The following is a 15413-nucleotide window of genomic DNA, read 5'->3' as shown; positions in this document are numbered from 1 at the left end:
GAACGACAAGCGTTAATATCCAGAGTGCAAACCGGGAGATGCTATCGTTACGCCTACCACTGTGCCCCCCGCACCCCAAAAGGACATTCTGCGGGACAGCCAGAACTATTGTCCACGCAGTTCCCACTGCACCTCATGTCCCCTCAGTGGGGGACCCGCGAGACCGCCTCTCCCCTGCACGTTTGCCTCCAGGTCCCAGCCCTCCGGACCCTTCCGCGTGTGTCCACAGGAACCTGCTCTGGTCCCTGTGGTAACACTTCTCGCACAAAAACGGCCTCGCCTATTGACCGATCTAAGTCCCAACTCAGCTACGAACCCCCTAGAGACAGGAGAGCTGTCGTATCCCAGCGTCGCAGGTGCCCCGCTCAGCGCCCAGGACATAACATCCTTTAAATACTCAGTTGCGAATAAATGTCCTCCTTACCTACTTCCACAGAAAACTATTAGGTATGCAAGGCTGTTCAACACTCAAAACTCAATTAACACTAACAGGCTAAAGCCAAAACAGCAAATGATCATATCACTAGATGCAGAAAAAGCACCTGACAACGTCCAACGGCCATTCAGGGTTAAAACCTCTGCGTAAACTAGGAACAGAGGGAAACGCCCTCACCTTCACGAAGAGTGCCTGCAGTTAGTATCGCTGAAGCGTGAGAGGCTGGAAGCCTTCCCATCACGGTCTGGGACAAAGCAAGGAAGTCCTACCTCAGCACACCCTTCCAACTTTGGAAGTGCGGGCCATCGCAACAAGACAAGAAATAAACGGTACAGAGACTGGGAAGGGGAAATAAGACTTTCTTTGTTTGCAGACAACACGACTGTCTATGCAGAAAGTCTGAGGGAACTGATCAACAAAACCTCCTAGAACTAACAAGTGGTTACAGCAAGGCTGCAGGACAGGAGTTAATAACATAAAAAAGCCTCCCACTTTCCCATATACCAAATAAACACGCGAATGTTCACATGTCTGAGACTGATAAAATTCAAGAGTGACAACAAACCTTTCGATCTTGGACTGGGCTCTTGTTCTTCCATTTTCCCGTGTTTTATCATCCTCTTTCTTGGGTGGGATGATTGTTGGCTCCAAACCAAACAGTTCTTGAAGGCGTCCGTAAAGATCCGAACGGTTGTAAACGTGAAATTCAAAGTCGTTGACCGTGATGTACAACCTGGTCTCTGCCTTTGGATCTGGAGACGCCAACGACACACATACGCAGTTCTTAGTCAACTTCCCACAGACGCTAGTCAGAGCTTTGGTCATGTCTTTTTCACAGCAAAGTAACTTAAATGATTTACTTTAGACAATTCTATGAGAAGGAGAATCATATTTAAAATGTATATAAAACACTGGCAAAAGAAAAAAGCTGACGTTACTAGGGCATTTTAGTTTAGTGTACTAAATACAACCTAAATTTCTAGATTCTGGTTATCTAATACCAGAATTTACAGATTTTACGCTAAGAATAGGAAATTGCCATTTACAGAGTAAAAGTAAAACTTGACCCTCTAATATAGCCATAAATTTACACTAAAATGTAAATACTAAAATATTCAAAGTATAATGCATTTAAACATCACACCAGCATTTAAACTTCTGCTTCATAGGAAGGACTTTTTTTCACAGCTACAGGCTTGTCTGTAAAAACCACCCAATGCTGAAACAAGACGGTATGGAATGTAGGCTCCGGTGTCAAACGAAAAACACAAGCACATGCAGCGTAGGGAACAGCAGCCATCACCAGACCCGTCTGCACAGTGACGGACGGGGCCCTGTCCTGTCCACGGGGGAGAACGCCGAGGTCGGGGCGGCACACCTGGCCACAGAGGGCCGGGGCAGCAGGGACAGCAGTGCCAGCTGTCCCAGGACAACAGGGACAGTAGGTGCTGGCTTCTGTGACGGGCCTCACATGTGTTCCTGAGACTTCCTTTTAAACCTTTACCCACTTTTATCCATATAGAACATTCAATTAAAAGGCAAATAAAATTCAATACGACCCATTAAAAATGGGTACAGAGAATCCGTATTAACTTTCACTTCATTACCTTAAGCTGTGGCTTAAATATGAGGTATATATACCTGTGGTAAGATGCCAAATGTCTCCAAAATTTCTCAAGTTATTAGCAAAAAGAGCAGATGACATGCCAAATGCTCTAAATAAATAGGAACTTTAGTTTAAACTAACAAATGAGAAACACAGTGCCGCTCCCGTCTCGAAGGTTAACTGAGGAAAACCAACCAACAAGGCTCCACCTTTCCCAGTAACACTTTCAGCTCTGCTCCAATCCACTGTTTCCCTCGTCACTCCCTGAGACCACTGATGGGAAACATAAACCCGACCCTCCCTTCAAAGCACCGTGTTTGGGAGCTGTGACTTTTCAGGCATTGTTACGCTAGCTCTCGGCCCGCGCTCCCTCCGGCCCCCGCGGACTTGCCGCACGGCGAAAAGCCCAGGTGACCCTGCATAGCTGCGTCCCGAAGTCCGCCCCTGCTCTGCTGCAGGCCCAGTTCTCCCAGCTGCAAAGAACAGGAGACACACTAGTTGTTCCAGACCTAGCACACACGTGTACTTGAAGACCTGATGGTAGTGAGTACCATCATCCATCTCCAAGCAAGGAAATCAGGCTCCAGCCCTGACCAGGGCTAAGCCTTCCCCAGCCACCACCCACGGCCTCTGCCCCAAGCGCCAGGGCCGCACGTCCGGCAGCCCACTCCAAGTTTCCTCCGTGCCGGCTCCCAGGACCTCCCACTTGCACACCAACCGAACACCCGGTTTCTCCCTGAACCTGTCCCACAGCAACCATCTCCTCGGCCGCAAGCCCGTCTCTTCTGGCGCTCGCTTTCTGTCCCGCCCCAGGCGCCACCAGCTTTTCGTTCAGTGCAGACCCACTGCCCAGCCCCTCGCCACCGCCCTGGCCCAGGCCCTGGCCCAGGCCCGCACCGCTGCACCCCGAGCGTCTTCACGGAACACAGCACGGAACACAGCACCGTGGCTCCCCCGAGCCTCCCTGCTCCGGCCCTGACCCCGACCTGACCCCGACCGAGCCGGGCTTTAGCGTCGGCCAGACCGCCTTTCAAAGCCCAGGGGACGCCATGCCACTCCGTTCCCCAGTTTTCTGGCGGCGTCTCTCCTCTCTCAGACCAATGCCAAGGTCCTCTCAGGGACCGTACAAACTCCTGCGGGGCTGCAGGCTTCTCCCTCGCAGTGCCCACTCCCAGTGAGCTGGCTTCCACCTCGGGAACGGAACGGGACACGACCACCAGGAAGTGGGTGTTCTCCCCCGGCCCCCCATACCGGCAGCCACGCGTTTCCTCACTGGCTTCATGTTTCTCTGCTGACCTGCTCCGATCTGCACGGCCTTTCCTGACCACCCGGGGACACCCTGACGCCCTCCCCGCAGACTGGCTCGAGGTTCCACTGGCCCCGCGCCCGTCCTCCTCCGCGCCCATTTCCCGCACTCACTCCTTCGTGCCCCGCATGTGCATGTGCACTACACTGGTACCTCGGTACCCGTGGTTAAATCGTTCCAGAACTCCTGCTGAGCGCCGAAACCAATGCGGAGCAAACGATACAGCATTCTTCTCTCGAGGGTCAGCACTGTGACTCGTGCAAATTCTAGCAAGTGCAACAGGTCCCAAACAAGCACAGAGTGCCGAAACACTTTTTCTCGTCAAACATGACAAGGAGAGGGTTTGATGAGTTCTGAGGCCGAGGAGTACTGCGGGTGTGTGTGTTTGTGTGTGTGTGTGTGCGTGTGTGTGTATTTACTTGCTAATTATCTGAAACCCTCCCACTCAACTGCTTGAATGGAGCCAGCTCCGCAAGAGGAATGACCAGTCTCATTCGCTGCGGTGTCCCTGGTGCCCGGACAATTCCCAGTGCACAGAGGGCTTGTCTGCGTGAAAGAATGCCGCAGCATCTCACTGCAAGACACAGTCCTGAGTAAAGCACAAATATCCACAAATAGATCTTACTTAGACCGGCTGGCAACCCAACACGCAGGGGCATAGTAAATGCAAAGTAGATTTTCCTATTCCCACTCTGATCTATACAAATAGGACCAATTATCATACGATTCTGCAAGGTCCTAACCAACTCAATCACCATTTACCCCCAAACCCATTCAGGTCACTTGTGTTCAAATGTCCTTACACAATGGCTCTCCACGAGCCCCGAGCGCAAACACCCGATCGCCAGGAGTGTGCCGTGGAGACGGGCAGAGGGGCCGCGGAAGCAGCGGTGGGCGCAGGAGAGCCTGGACTCGCCCCTGGCTGACTGGCAGCGCTGAGCAAGCAGTGCCGACCAGGCGAACGAGGGCAGGAGCCCTCTTCGTGTCACCCAGCGTGCCGGACGAGCACAGCAGAGCCCCCATCTCCACACACCTGCAGACGACCACAGAGCTTTAACTCCCTTGGGATGCCCCGGCACGAAGACACGGTGCTGCCCTCTGACAGAACTCCGGCAGCACCGAGCCGGAGCGGTGGACCATGGCCAGGCTCCCTGGGAGCCCCACGCACAACCCACCACCATGCAGAGCCCTGGCGACACACGGGAGGGCCTGAGAGCTCAGACACGGGGGAGTGTTTTATCCATCCTCTTCCGACCCTACTCTCCCAGGACCCACCTAAAGCCTTCTAGAGCATGACAGCTGACTCTTGAACAACATAGGTTGGAACTGCTCAGGTCCACTTACACGTGGATATTTTTAAAATAAATACCATATATATATTTTTTCTTATGACTTTTCTTGACATTTCCTTTTCTCTATTTTATTGTAAAAATACAGTATATAATACATATAACATACAAAATATGTTAACAGGCTGTTTATGTTACCAGTAAGGCTTCTAGTCAACAGAAGGCTACCAGTCAAGTTTTGGGGGAATAAGAAGTTATATGTGAACTTTTGACCACACAGGGAGGGAGGCGGGTGGGTGCCCCTAACCCCTGTGGGGTTCAAGGGTCAAGTGCATCTATCAAAGTATGGTCCAGGGACCTGTGGAATGCTCCCAAGACCTTTCCAGAGGACCAAAAGGTCAAAACTATTTTAATGGTGTTATTATACTGAGATGTTTGATTTGGTTTCTCAATCATTCTTCCATGAGTGGACAGTGGGGTATTTTTAAAGGCTACATGACGTATGGCACTTCGACAGGCTAAACACACAAAAAGAGGCGAGAATCTACTTATCTCCCATGGAGCCAGACATTTAAAAAAGATTTACAAAATGCAAAACAATGATACTCTTCTCACTTTTGTTCCGCTTTGGAAACATTATTTCTATAAAGTATATTATTTATTTTCATCTGTAACAGATGTATCACAGATATTTTTAATGAAATAGAAGTGTTTCTACGATGATTGGGTGTAATTCTGAGTGCAGTAAGCATCAATACACTACATAAGTGAGAGCTCTGCGGGGCCTCAATCATTTACAAGTAGGTGAAGGGTCCTGAGATCAGAAGGTTTGAGACCCGCTGTCTGAGAAGGTAAAGAAGGTCTTTACCCCCATTGAAGCCCCCGGTTTGGTCAGTGTTGAGTAGGAGGGTTAGGGCCACAGACCGGAGCCATAAAGTAACTGGGAAGATTCTGTGACAGCCAAATTCTGCAGATAAAAGCAGAACCAGAAGACAGTCTGCATTCCCCATTTTCCATCCATCGCTGCCACCCCAGATCAATGAGAAGTAGCAGCGATGTCGGGGGAGTGTGAAGGCAGGCAGCACAGCGGGGACGCGGAGCAGCGTCTCAGAGGAACGGTCAAGGGGAGCGGGGAGGCCGCCCGCCCCCGGGGCGGGTCAGGCCCACAGGGGTGGCGCGAGGCAAGGCTGGAAACGTGGGTAAGGGTGGCACTGAGGATGCCCCTGAACAGACCGGCACTGAGGAAACCGATTAAGCCAGCTGATAGGGAAGCAGTTGGAGCGTTTTCAGCCAACGGGTAAAAACTCTGATTTTCGGCCAGAGTTTTGTGAAGTCCAAGCTTTTCCAAATATTTTTATCTGTTATAAAATGTGAAGCATTTCAAAACCCATACATGAAACCTGATTACATGACTGACAATCTCCAATGCCTGAGAAAACGGGAACTCACCGTGCTGCTTCTGCTTTGGGTTATACATTTTCCACCACCGAAAAATTACAAATCCATCTTGAATTCTAAGATAAATTACAAAATAAAAATGTAAGCAACAATTCACTTAACTGGATTCTTAATTAGTTATCACAAAAGGCAGGCAACTGGCAATGAGGAAACACAAGAGTTCTCAGCAGACCACCGGCACACCCAGGGCTCACCTCCCCTAGCTGACTTCAGGAGAAATGTAATTTCGGCAGGGCAATGGAGTGCTAACGAAAAATTTCTTTTGTAAACATTCCTAATGGTGTGAAAACTACATAAAGCCAATCTTGAAAGGGGAACATTAGCACACCAAGGGGAACTTTTAAAGATACTCCTTCCTTTCTGTAATGATGTATCACTTCATGCTCCAAAAGGATGAACTTACAGCATCTCAACTTTTACTTTTTACTTCTACTTTAGGAGTAATTTTAGACTCACAAAGAAGTTGCTTCTACTGTTTTATGGGAAGTATAAGTGTTGCCAAACCCTGGCATCTCTCAAATAGCACAAATTTTTCCAAGTTGTATCTTAGTAGCAAATTTTAAGAAAATCACAAAAATAGAGTAAGCTTTTCTTTCAAGGCTTAGAGAGAGAACATATCAAACATATTATAATTTCTTACTGCATTCAGATTTGTGTTTCCTTCTTATAAAGTAAAATTACAGTTGTTAGCAGATGCTAAGCAATTCTAAAAACTTATGACCCCATACGGACCAAAGGGGTGAGAGTTATCAGCATCTCTGATCCTGATTTTATCTAACAAATGGCCACCATGAATTCTACAACAGAAATGATCAGTTAATTTAACGGCTCAATTTTTCATCTTAGAATAAAATGAGATCATCTATTTCTACAGGCTGCTATTTGGTAAACTTACTGCCAGTCTGAACCTTAGGTAAATTAATCCACTGAAAGAAACATTTTAGGACATTAACTCATCAGGTCTGATTTACTGAAAGTAATGATTTTTGATTTATGGTTTTATTTGAACAACCAAGTAATGTTATTAAATAAAGTATCAGAATCAGAAAAATCTTTTCAACATTTCAAGCTTAAGACAGGTTCTTATATTTGCTTTTGTTTTGCTTCTTACCTAATAGACATGTCCTCTGTAATGTAATAGATTTCACGAACCATGACTTTTCCGGAAAGAACAGAGAAAGAGAAGGAGCCTGTTACAGGAAAAAAACAAAACGATTAATGTAATTCTTCTGATAGATAGTAGAGCCTTTAACGCTTACAATAACCTTAGCATTTATGTTACTCAATAATTAAATGTCCTCTCCCGCCTCCCTTCCTGATATCCTTACATCCTTACTAACTTCTGTCACTCTTTCAAAACACGTGCCACATGTATCACCACCATGGACTGGGCTACTAGATAGTCACATCAGTTTTAACAGCTGCCCCATAATTCCCTGAGTTATGCACAGCCATTAAATAAACCCAAAGCGGCGCCTAACTGACCACTTTTCTCCATCAGTTCGTGTGACTCCAGGACCCAGTCACTGCCACAGACTGATGGAAGACGGTGTTGGAGAGGCACTGGTTTACGTCCACTACCAGGCACTCAACTCCAGGGAGGGGCAGAAGGGCTCTCTTCGGCGTCCCCCCCCCCTGTTCCCACTGGTTGGGGACTTCCCGAAGCACAGAGCTTCCTAACACACCCTCCTATCTCTCTGCCTCTTATAAGTCGTCAGAAACTGAATGAACAAAGCAGGCCACAAAATGAAACACCCAGGATGACTCCCATGTTTAAAGTATGGCTGACTTAAAAAAGAAAAACCAATAACTGATACTTCATCGACCATTCAAAACGTCCTCTGGATGGTAGAATCATGAGAAATTTCTATTTCCATATTTTACATTTATCCATATTTTCAAGTCACAGTCAAAGGTAACTCTGGAGCCCTGGCCGGTGTGGCTCGGTTTGTTGACCTCATCCTGCAGACCAGAAGGTCGTGGGGTCAATTCCCGGGCTGGCACCTGCCTGGGCTGCGCTTCGGTTCCCAGTCAGGGCGTGTGCAACAGACAACCGATCGATGTCTCTCTCACATCGATGTTTCTCTCCCTCTCTTCCTCCCTCCCTTCCCCTCTATCTAGAATCAATAAAAAGGAAAACAAGGGAAAAAAAGGAACTGTGAAAACACTTTGAGAAACAAGAATGAGGTAAAGGACAGGTCACAAACTGCTACATGAGAGAAATTCATTAGACTACTTTAACCTTCATAAAACAAAGGTAAATTTCTAAAGCTACTGCCCGATCATAAAACATAAATTTATACATAATAAATACCTTAAGATTACACAGAAGAAAAAACTCAGGATTACTCAAACTTACCAATGTGGATATAGCCACGTTTGTATAATCTGTTAAGAACCAACGTTAAAATCAGGCCAACATTCCGAGAATTGTAATAGGTGAGGTAAATAATCCATCCGCAGGACAAAATGGTAGCTGTTGGGAGAAGAAAATGCAGACGCGTGTCACTTTCGATCGCCGTGACTGACATCTCCGTAAAACCTCGTTCGTGAGCAGTCGTTCACCGCGTCCAGAAATGAGCGCGAGGTAGTGCGTCCTCTTACAGCGGAGTGCCCGGGGTTCGAAGAGCAGAGGCCAAGGCCGGTCCCACTTTCCCAGCTTCCCTGGCTCCCTCCGGCCCCTCAGCCAGAAAGGCACAGGTCCCAGTCGGACCAAGAACGCCCTCTGCCTTCCTCCTCCGGTTCCCCTTTCACTGCTCCGTGCGGCTTCGGCTGCCGAACACAGGTAAGGGCGTTCTGGGCGACAAAGCCTGTCACTCCACACGTCATGAACAACGCCCACCTTCAGGGGGCTGGAAGCTCATTCCCAAGCTATTGCTAAGGGCTAAAGTCGCTTACAAAGAAAGAAAATTGATGATTTTTTAAATCAGAGAAAAGTCACTATATTTTAAATCAATAAACTCTGTTTTTTAAAAAAAGTTATGGAAGTAAAGAGGAATTTCGCCCACTTAAAGACATATCTATATTAAACAGAACAGCTTATACTATTTTTGCTGTAATTGATAGGACAATAACCTTTTAAGAATGCCTACTTTTACCAAATACACTACAATAAATGATATTCCAAACCTGTCCATTTGTCATGAAGTTTATAGTCACTTATATAATGTATAATATTCCCCCCAAAAAACTAGCTCATGAACATACAAAAGGTGAAATACAAGAAAGCATTTTCTGATAATAATTTTTTTACCCATCCATTTAAAAAGTGTAACTATTTACTAAATTAGGACAAAGTCATACAAAGCAATCTAACATGTGTAACCTTTCAGGAACGTCGAGTTCAGCTCTTCACTTCTAAAAGCATCATTTAATCCAGATGAGACCAGGCCGTCACTGACCCGGCACGCCGCAGGGTGGCTGAGATTGACGGTGACAGCTTTGGTGCAGCAGGCGCTACGATCTGCCCAAAAACCTGTTTCTAGAGCAGCTCTTTTGAAAAGTCACTTTGCTGATTTACCATGTTTTAAGTCCTGCTGTGTGAATTTTTGCTACAAACCACTGCGCCCACGGCACGCTGCTGCAGGCAGCTCAGGGAGGCCAGGGGCGCCTGCTGAGGCCGCGCCTGCCCAGGATGAGCGTGTGGTGCTCCACAGCCCAGGGCTGGGGGCCTTCTCGTTGCACCGTGCCCCACCCCCTCTGATTTCCTGAGGCCGCTCAGTGTTTTCCTGGGGGTTGCTGCTGATTTCTCCTTAAAGAAAGGAGCTGTACACACCAGAGAAGAGAAATTCTGGACGGCAGCAGAGCGGACAAATAAGGAATAAGGAAGAATTCTGTCCTTAATTAAACGATGCTGCTTTTATGAAGTCCTACTTCATACCAATGTTCTGCATTTCATTTTACTTTTTTTTTTGCTTTTATTAAATGATAATTTACACTGATTCATGTTCATCCACTGGAAAAAACAGCACTTGAAGTTTAAATGGTAATCTAACCCTACAATGCATGAATCATCATTATCCCGTCCCCTCTACCCAAGGCCCCACCGCATGTCTGCGGCAGCAGGACAGAAGCATCAGTGCACACCCAGAGAACACGGCCCTGAGAGCCGACAGCGTGATCCTTACGGGCCTCAGTCCCCCACGTGTTTGAAGGAAAAGGGTAACGCCAGCCTTCCTCAGCCTGCTCGGGGCATTCAGGGAGACAGCGTGCACGCACAGAAGATGCTCGATACAGACCATTAGCCTCCCTGTCCCCTCTTACCCCACCACACCCTTCCTGTTTTCCCCCTCCCCGTTTAATTCCTACCCCAGACTCAAGTCAAACGCCACTCTGCCGAGAAACTGCCTACAGGACCCTGCCCTTGCAGGACACTGTTTCTGTATTTCTCCCTTTCGTTTGATCGCACAGGCTCAACCACTCACACTCCATCCCTCGCTCTGCCATTTAACCACACACTCTTGTGTATTATTCGCGGGCTCCTAGGAAACGTTCAGGATATTAGACAAAAGCGTCATCACCAGGAGAGCCCGCTGCCCAGTGTGTGAGGAGCGAGGAAGGAAATGAGGTTCTTAGGCCCACGTGTCCCATTTTACCAGGAGGTGCCTCCCTTGTGCGGGGGATGCGGTGGGGAGTGGACCGGAGCGCAGAGGCATGACCAAGGGCAGGGTCTCCCCTCTCCGCCCCCCGCCCTCAGCCAGCCAGGGCCGCAGCCTAAGAGAAAGAGCTTCCCAGAGCAGTTCCCAGAGCAAATATTCATGGAAACATAGATTAAATCTCCTTTCCAAAAAGTAAACAAATGGTATTTTAAGCATTCCAACTGCAGCCAACCACTGCTTAAAATGTGGCAGTCATTATTCCGTCCACGAAAAACAGTGATGTGTAAGAAAATGCATCCCCCTTACCGACAAGGAGCCAGACGACATTGGAGTTGTGCTCTATGAGAAAGTCCTCCAGCTGGGTGATGCTGGGAACGATGCTCTCGTTCTTCTTTTGATCCATCGCTGCAGGCTTCCCAGGGCAGCATCCACAGGTCTGGCAGAGTTCAGAGTTAAATTTAGAATCAGAGATTTATTAATCTGCAAGGAAAATCGAGTGAGGGGGGAAAAAGGTGAATTTAATAAACATGCAAGTTTATTAAACCACAGTCTGGTCTTTCAGCGACAAGAATGCAAAAATACAACAAACAACAACAAAACATGTCCACATTTCCATATAAAATGTAAGACAATACATCGTACTTTAACATCCTGACTTCACCATTCTAAGTATGAATAGAAAAACGGGTTCAGTTACTGTATTCTGGATCCAAATAAAAGGGACATCATTATTCTGAAATACAATCAAAGATACTCATCTCAACCATGCGGAGAGAGAGAGTATTGTGAAAATTATTGTAATAACGGGAAACCTCACTTAAGGAAGGGAGAGGCCAGAAGGGGGAGCCCTCACACACCACCAACTCAACTTCAATCACACGCCCAACAAAAAGGCATCCGTTACACTCTCCAACCGGAAAAGACACACCTTGCAAGTCAACCTGCTTCACTCCTCCACAGGAGGAAGGAAGATAACATTTGAATGAGATAAATGTATCATTACAAAAGTACGTAATTGTGAACTGCTGCTGCCCAAGATAAGCAAGTATTTCCTTTTCACCCTCAAGAAAATACAATGTTACATGTCAATTATATCGCAATAAAACTGGAAAAAGAATGTTCTCAGACTTTTCAAAGCTTTGAAAAATCCATCAACCAGCAACTTAAAATGTGGGGGCTAACTTCACAACATAAACTTTCTCTTTCTTCCTTTTTTTTAGTTTTTGTTTTTTTTTAATCCTCACCCAAGGATATGTTTACTGATTTTAGAGGGAGAGGAAGGGAAGGAGAGAGAGAAAAAAATATGGACGTGAGAAACATCGATTGGTTGCCTCCAGTGTGTGCCCCGACCAGGGATCGGACCCCTGACTTTTTGGTGCAGACGGTGCTCCAACCCACTGAGCCACCCGGCCAGGGCGCCCTTCCTCTCTCTAAAAATCAGTAAGAACATACCCTTGGAGAGGACGAAGAAAGAATACATACATACGTACTTGAAAACTTTGGAGTTACTGGTTAGTTTCGGCACACATGTAACAAACTATCCTGAGATACCTTTGCAGGGTTCCCAATTTCAATGTCAAATTTATGTCCTCCTTAACAGTTAAGAGACCAAGCAGGGTAACTGGCCCAAATACCTCGGTCTGCACCAACACAAAGGAACTCCTGAGTGCACTTCCTGCCTGTCTCTCCTGCCTGACACTCCAAGACAAAATAAAACACAAATCCGATCACAACACTTTTATCCAAAGGAAGTCTTAAGAGTGTTCAGTTCCTTGAACCATCTCTGCAGTGGCTCAAACAGCCCGAGCCCTCGAGCATCCCAGGCGGGCGGGCGTCCTACAGTGAATGGGTCTGTGATGCTCCTTCCGAGTCGAGTCCACGCTGCTGCGTGGATCAAGCACAGAAAACGGAGCAGCACCTACTGCAACTGAGCATCTCACGTGAACGTGGTACCCCTGCGTGTATAGAGATTTGAAAATCTCTGCCTAAAAATTTGTACCCATTAGGAAACAACGCCTAAAATCCACCATCCATTCATTTAAATAGAGCACTAACCACTATTCTTCCTCAAATACAAAGGTAACTCTCTGTCAATAATAGCTACCATTAATTATTAGCATGTGTTATGCTATGAGCAAGACCCATGAATACTATCCAAGTCCCAAGATTCCTGAAGATGGAGAAAACCTTCAAAAGGAGAGGGTGGACAGCAAAAGCAAACTTAGCTTCTGTAACAATTTCAGCCAGGGTCAGCAGTTGTGTACATAAAGCAAAGGGGTCTAACTGCCCGTTCTGTTCATTTAAACAAACAAAACAGACAATCACTCTCTGAAGTCAAACATTTAGACACAATCCTCTCCACCCACAAAAACCATTCCCGGTCTCTTCCAGGCCCGGGATTCTCTCCGTGACCAGCATAACTTCACTATCCACTAACTCTAAAGCCCAGTAAAATTAAGTGGCAACATAACATTCGATCAGAAAAGCAGAAATCATCTGCCACCTGGAGCCAGAGTGGGCTCTGCAGTCAGACTGGGAATGGGAAGCTGGGGGTCCCCCACCCCCCGTCACTGGGAGACCGCTGGTGCAAGTCGCTGTCCGCCCTGAGCCGCGTCGTCCTCGGTGGGAACAGCCTTCTCTGCCGTTAGGAGATGCTACCGCAAACATAAAACCCACAGCACGGTGCTTGACCAGAAACTCGTTACAATCACTGTGATTAAGTTCTTTAAAAAATGAGTTCAACAAAAAAAGTTTAAGGTAAAAAACAGTAAAATTTATAGCAGTAAACGATGACCTGTGTCTCATTTATTGCAATATATAAAACAAAAAGTATATTTACTTAGCTAAATAACAGAGCTTTATAACCAAAGACATCATTCGGCCAAATCACAAAGCGAAGATCAACAACACAGCTGTGCCAGCACCAGCGAGCAGCAGGGCGCGTGGGAAGAGACCAGGCGCCCGGGCACGCCCGCTCCTCGGCAGGCACTCAGTGCCACGGAGACGCTCACCTGCGTGACTACTGACTCGAACACCGCCCATCAGCCGACCAAACAGACGCATTTTTCAATACCGTAATGCATGGTTATAAAAATGGTTCTCCATGTTAGAGCTGAAAGAACTTTCAACATCTGGGAAATCATGTCACCCAACAAAAAAAAAAATAAAAAATGTTGCCCTGCAGCAATCCTCACTTTTATAACCAGAAACTTAAGCTGTTTCACCTAGATACCTCCTGAAAGACAAAAAAAGCCCTTAAAATGCTGCGGAGAACACGCCCACTACAGGGCGAGAACAGCTGACCACCGCCTCTCCGCTCTCCGCACCCACCTCCAGCAGCCCCCCAGGACTCACCGCCACGACGGCAGGGTCCGTCCTGCCGGGCTGCAGGGGCCAGCCAGCAGGAAGGGCCGTAGAGAAGAGGGCTAACCTGCCACCGCCAGAGCCCACACAGGAATTAGTTGTGGGCTTGTTTTGCCTTCTGTACCGGCTGGTAAACCCACTGTGCAACTTTCTTTTAATTCTTTTAATCAAGAATTCAATGTATCACTTCCATCTTGATTAGAAATATATCAGAAGGCCTGACACTGAAAAGCATTACCAAGGTAAAATTCTAAAGAGGGTTTCTTTGTAGTAAAACGATGTCCATTTTCGTCTATACTCCTTAAGCTTCTCTCTCATCTTCTCCCGTAAGTCACTTCAGTCAGAAAACCTTCCCTAACGCTCTTCGAACTACCCACAGAACGGGACAGGAAAACGGGTGCCCTGGGTGTGGAGGCAGAGGGGGAGGACAGTGGCCACACCTGCTCACCAGCACCCTCACTGCATCCCGTCCAAAGGAAATGTCTTTTATTAGCATGTCGCCATGGAAAGAGGCCAACAGATTCATCCTACAGCCAATTCCTATGAGCAAAGAATATTGCTACAAATGAAACTGAACTCTTGTAGAAAAAAAATGTCAAAGCCTGCTTCAGGGAGTTTTATAGGGATATGACCTACACCACACTACTGGTGACATCTGACACAGTACTTCAAATGGGTATGGAGCTAGAGAGAAACACACTGTACACATGCAATAGAAAGTGACAAGGTACAACAAGGTAGGTCAGTAGTTTAAAGTCTGGGGTCACTGTTATCTTACTCTGAAATGTTAACTCCGTGGAATTAGCTCGCCATTAAAACAGAGCTACCAAAGCAATGGCTAGCATGGATTCACTGCTTGCTGTGTGCCAGGCACTGTTCTAAACACTTCACGTGTATTTGTTCATCTAACCACCACAAATAACTACCCACTTACAACTCCCCTCTCGCAGATGAGGAAACTGGGGCAGAAGCTGAGCACGAACACGGCCCAAGGTCGTCCTGGGATCACAACTGGACTGCCTGGCTTTGGAGTCTGTGTCCTACTGCCTGCTACCACTTACGTTCACAGAAACCAGTAACCATCTCTTGGGTCATAGTTTCTTTTCTGTGAAAAATAAGTTCCATCCTCCCAGCTCTAGGTGCTACTTTAGGAGCTAAAATGAATGTTACCAGAATTCATATCTCAGTATAAGAAGAAATTAATGTTTTGCCCACTGTGGCATTTTTTTCCTCCTAAAAAATCCTCCATTAAATCAAAGATCGGCAGTCATTTTTTTTTTTTTAAATAACCACAAGCAGTAGCACATCCGGTTCTGGAGCCCGATGGGCAACTCTGGCTGAACCACTTCCCCATTCT

At 46.9% G+C, this 15413-nt stretch overlaps 1 protein-coding gene across 4 annotated transcripts in view; it reads right to left on the bottom strand.

The window, feature by feature from the left end:
- The window catches only part of KIAA1109 (KIAA1109 ortholog), a 121145-nt gene that overhangs the window by 101009 nt on the left and 4723 nt on the right, over window positions 1–15413 (bottom strand). For 3 of the 4 annotated variants that reach the window (XM_036031781.1, XM_036031783.1, XM_028519465.2), the window contains exons 1-5: window positions 11000–11096; window positions 8455–8571; window positions 7207–7285; window positions 6087–6151; window positions 1002–1188 (exon numbers count right to left, since the gene is read on the bottom strand). In XM_036031781.1, the coding sequence (XP_035887674.1) occupies window positions 1002–1188; window positions 6087–6151; window positions 7207–7285; window positions 8455–8571; window positions 11000–11096 (545 nt within the window). Of the gene's footprint in view, window positions 1–1001; window positions 1189–6086; window positions 6152–7206; window positions 7286–8454; window positions 8572–10999; window positions 11174–15413 lie in introns of those variants that run through there. The other variant, XM_036031782.1, reaches the window with a different exon arrangement.

This window comes from Phyllostomus discolor, chromosome 8, assembly GCF_004126475.2.
Source record: "Phyllostomus discolor isolate MPI-MPIP mPhyDis1 chromosome 8, mPhyDis1.pri.v3, whole genome shotgun sequence".
NCBI lineage: Eukaryota > Metazoa > Chordata > Mammalia > Chiroptera > Phyllostomidae > Phyllostomus > Phyllostomus discolor.
This window is presented reverse-complemented; position numbering and strand designations above follow the sequence as displayed.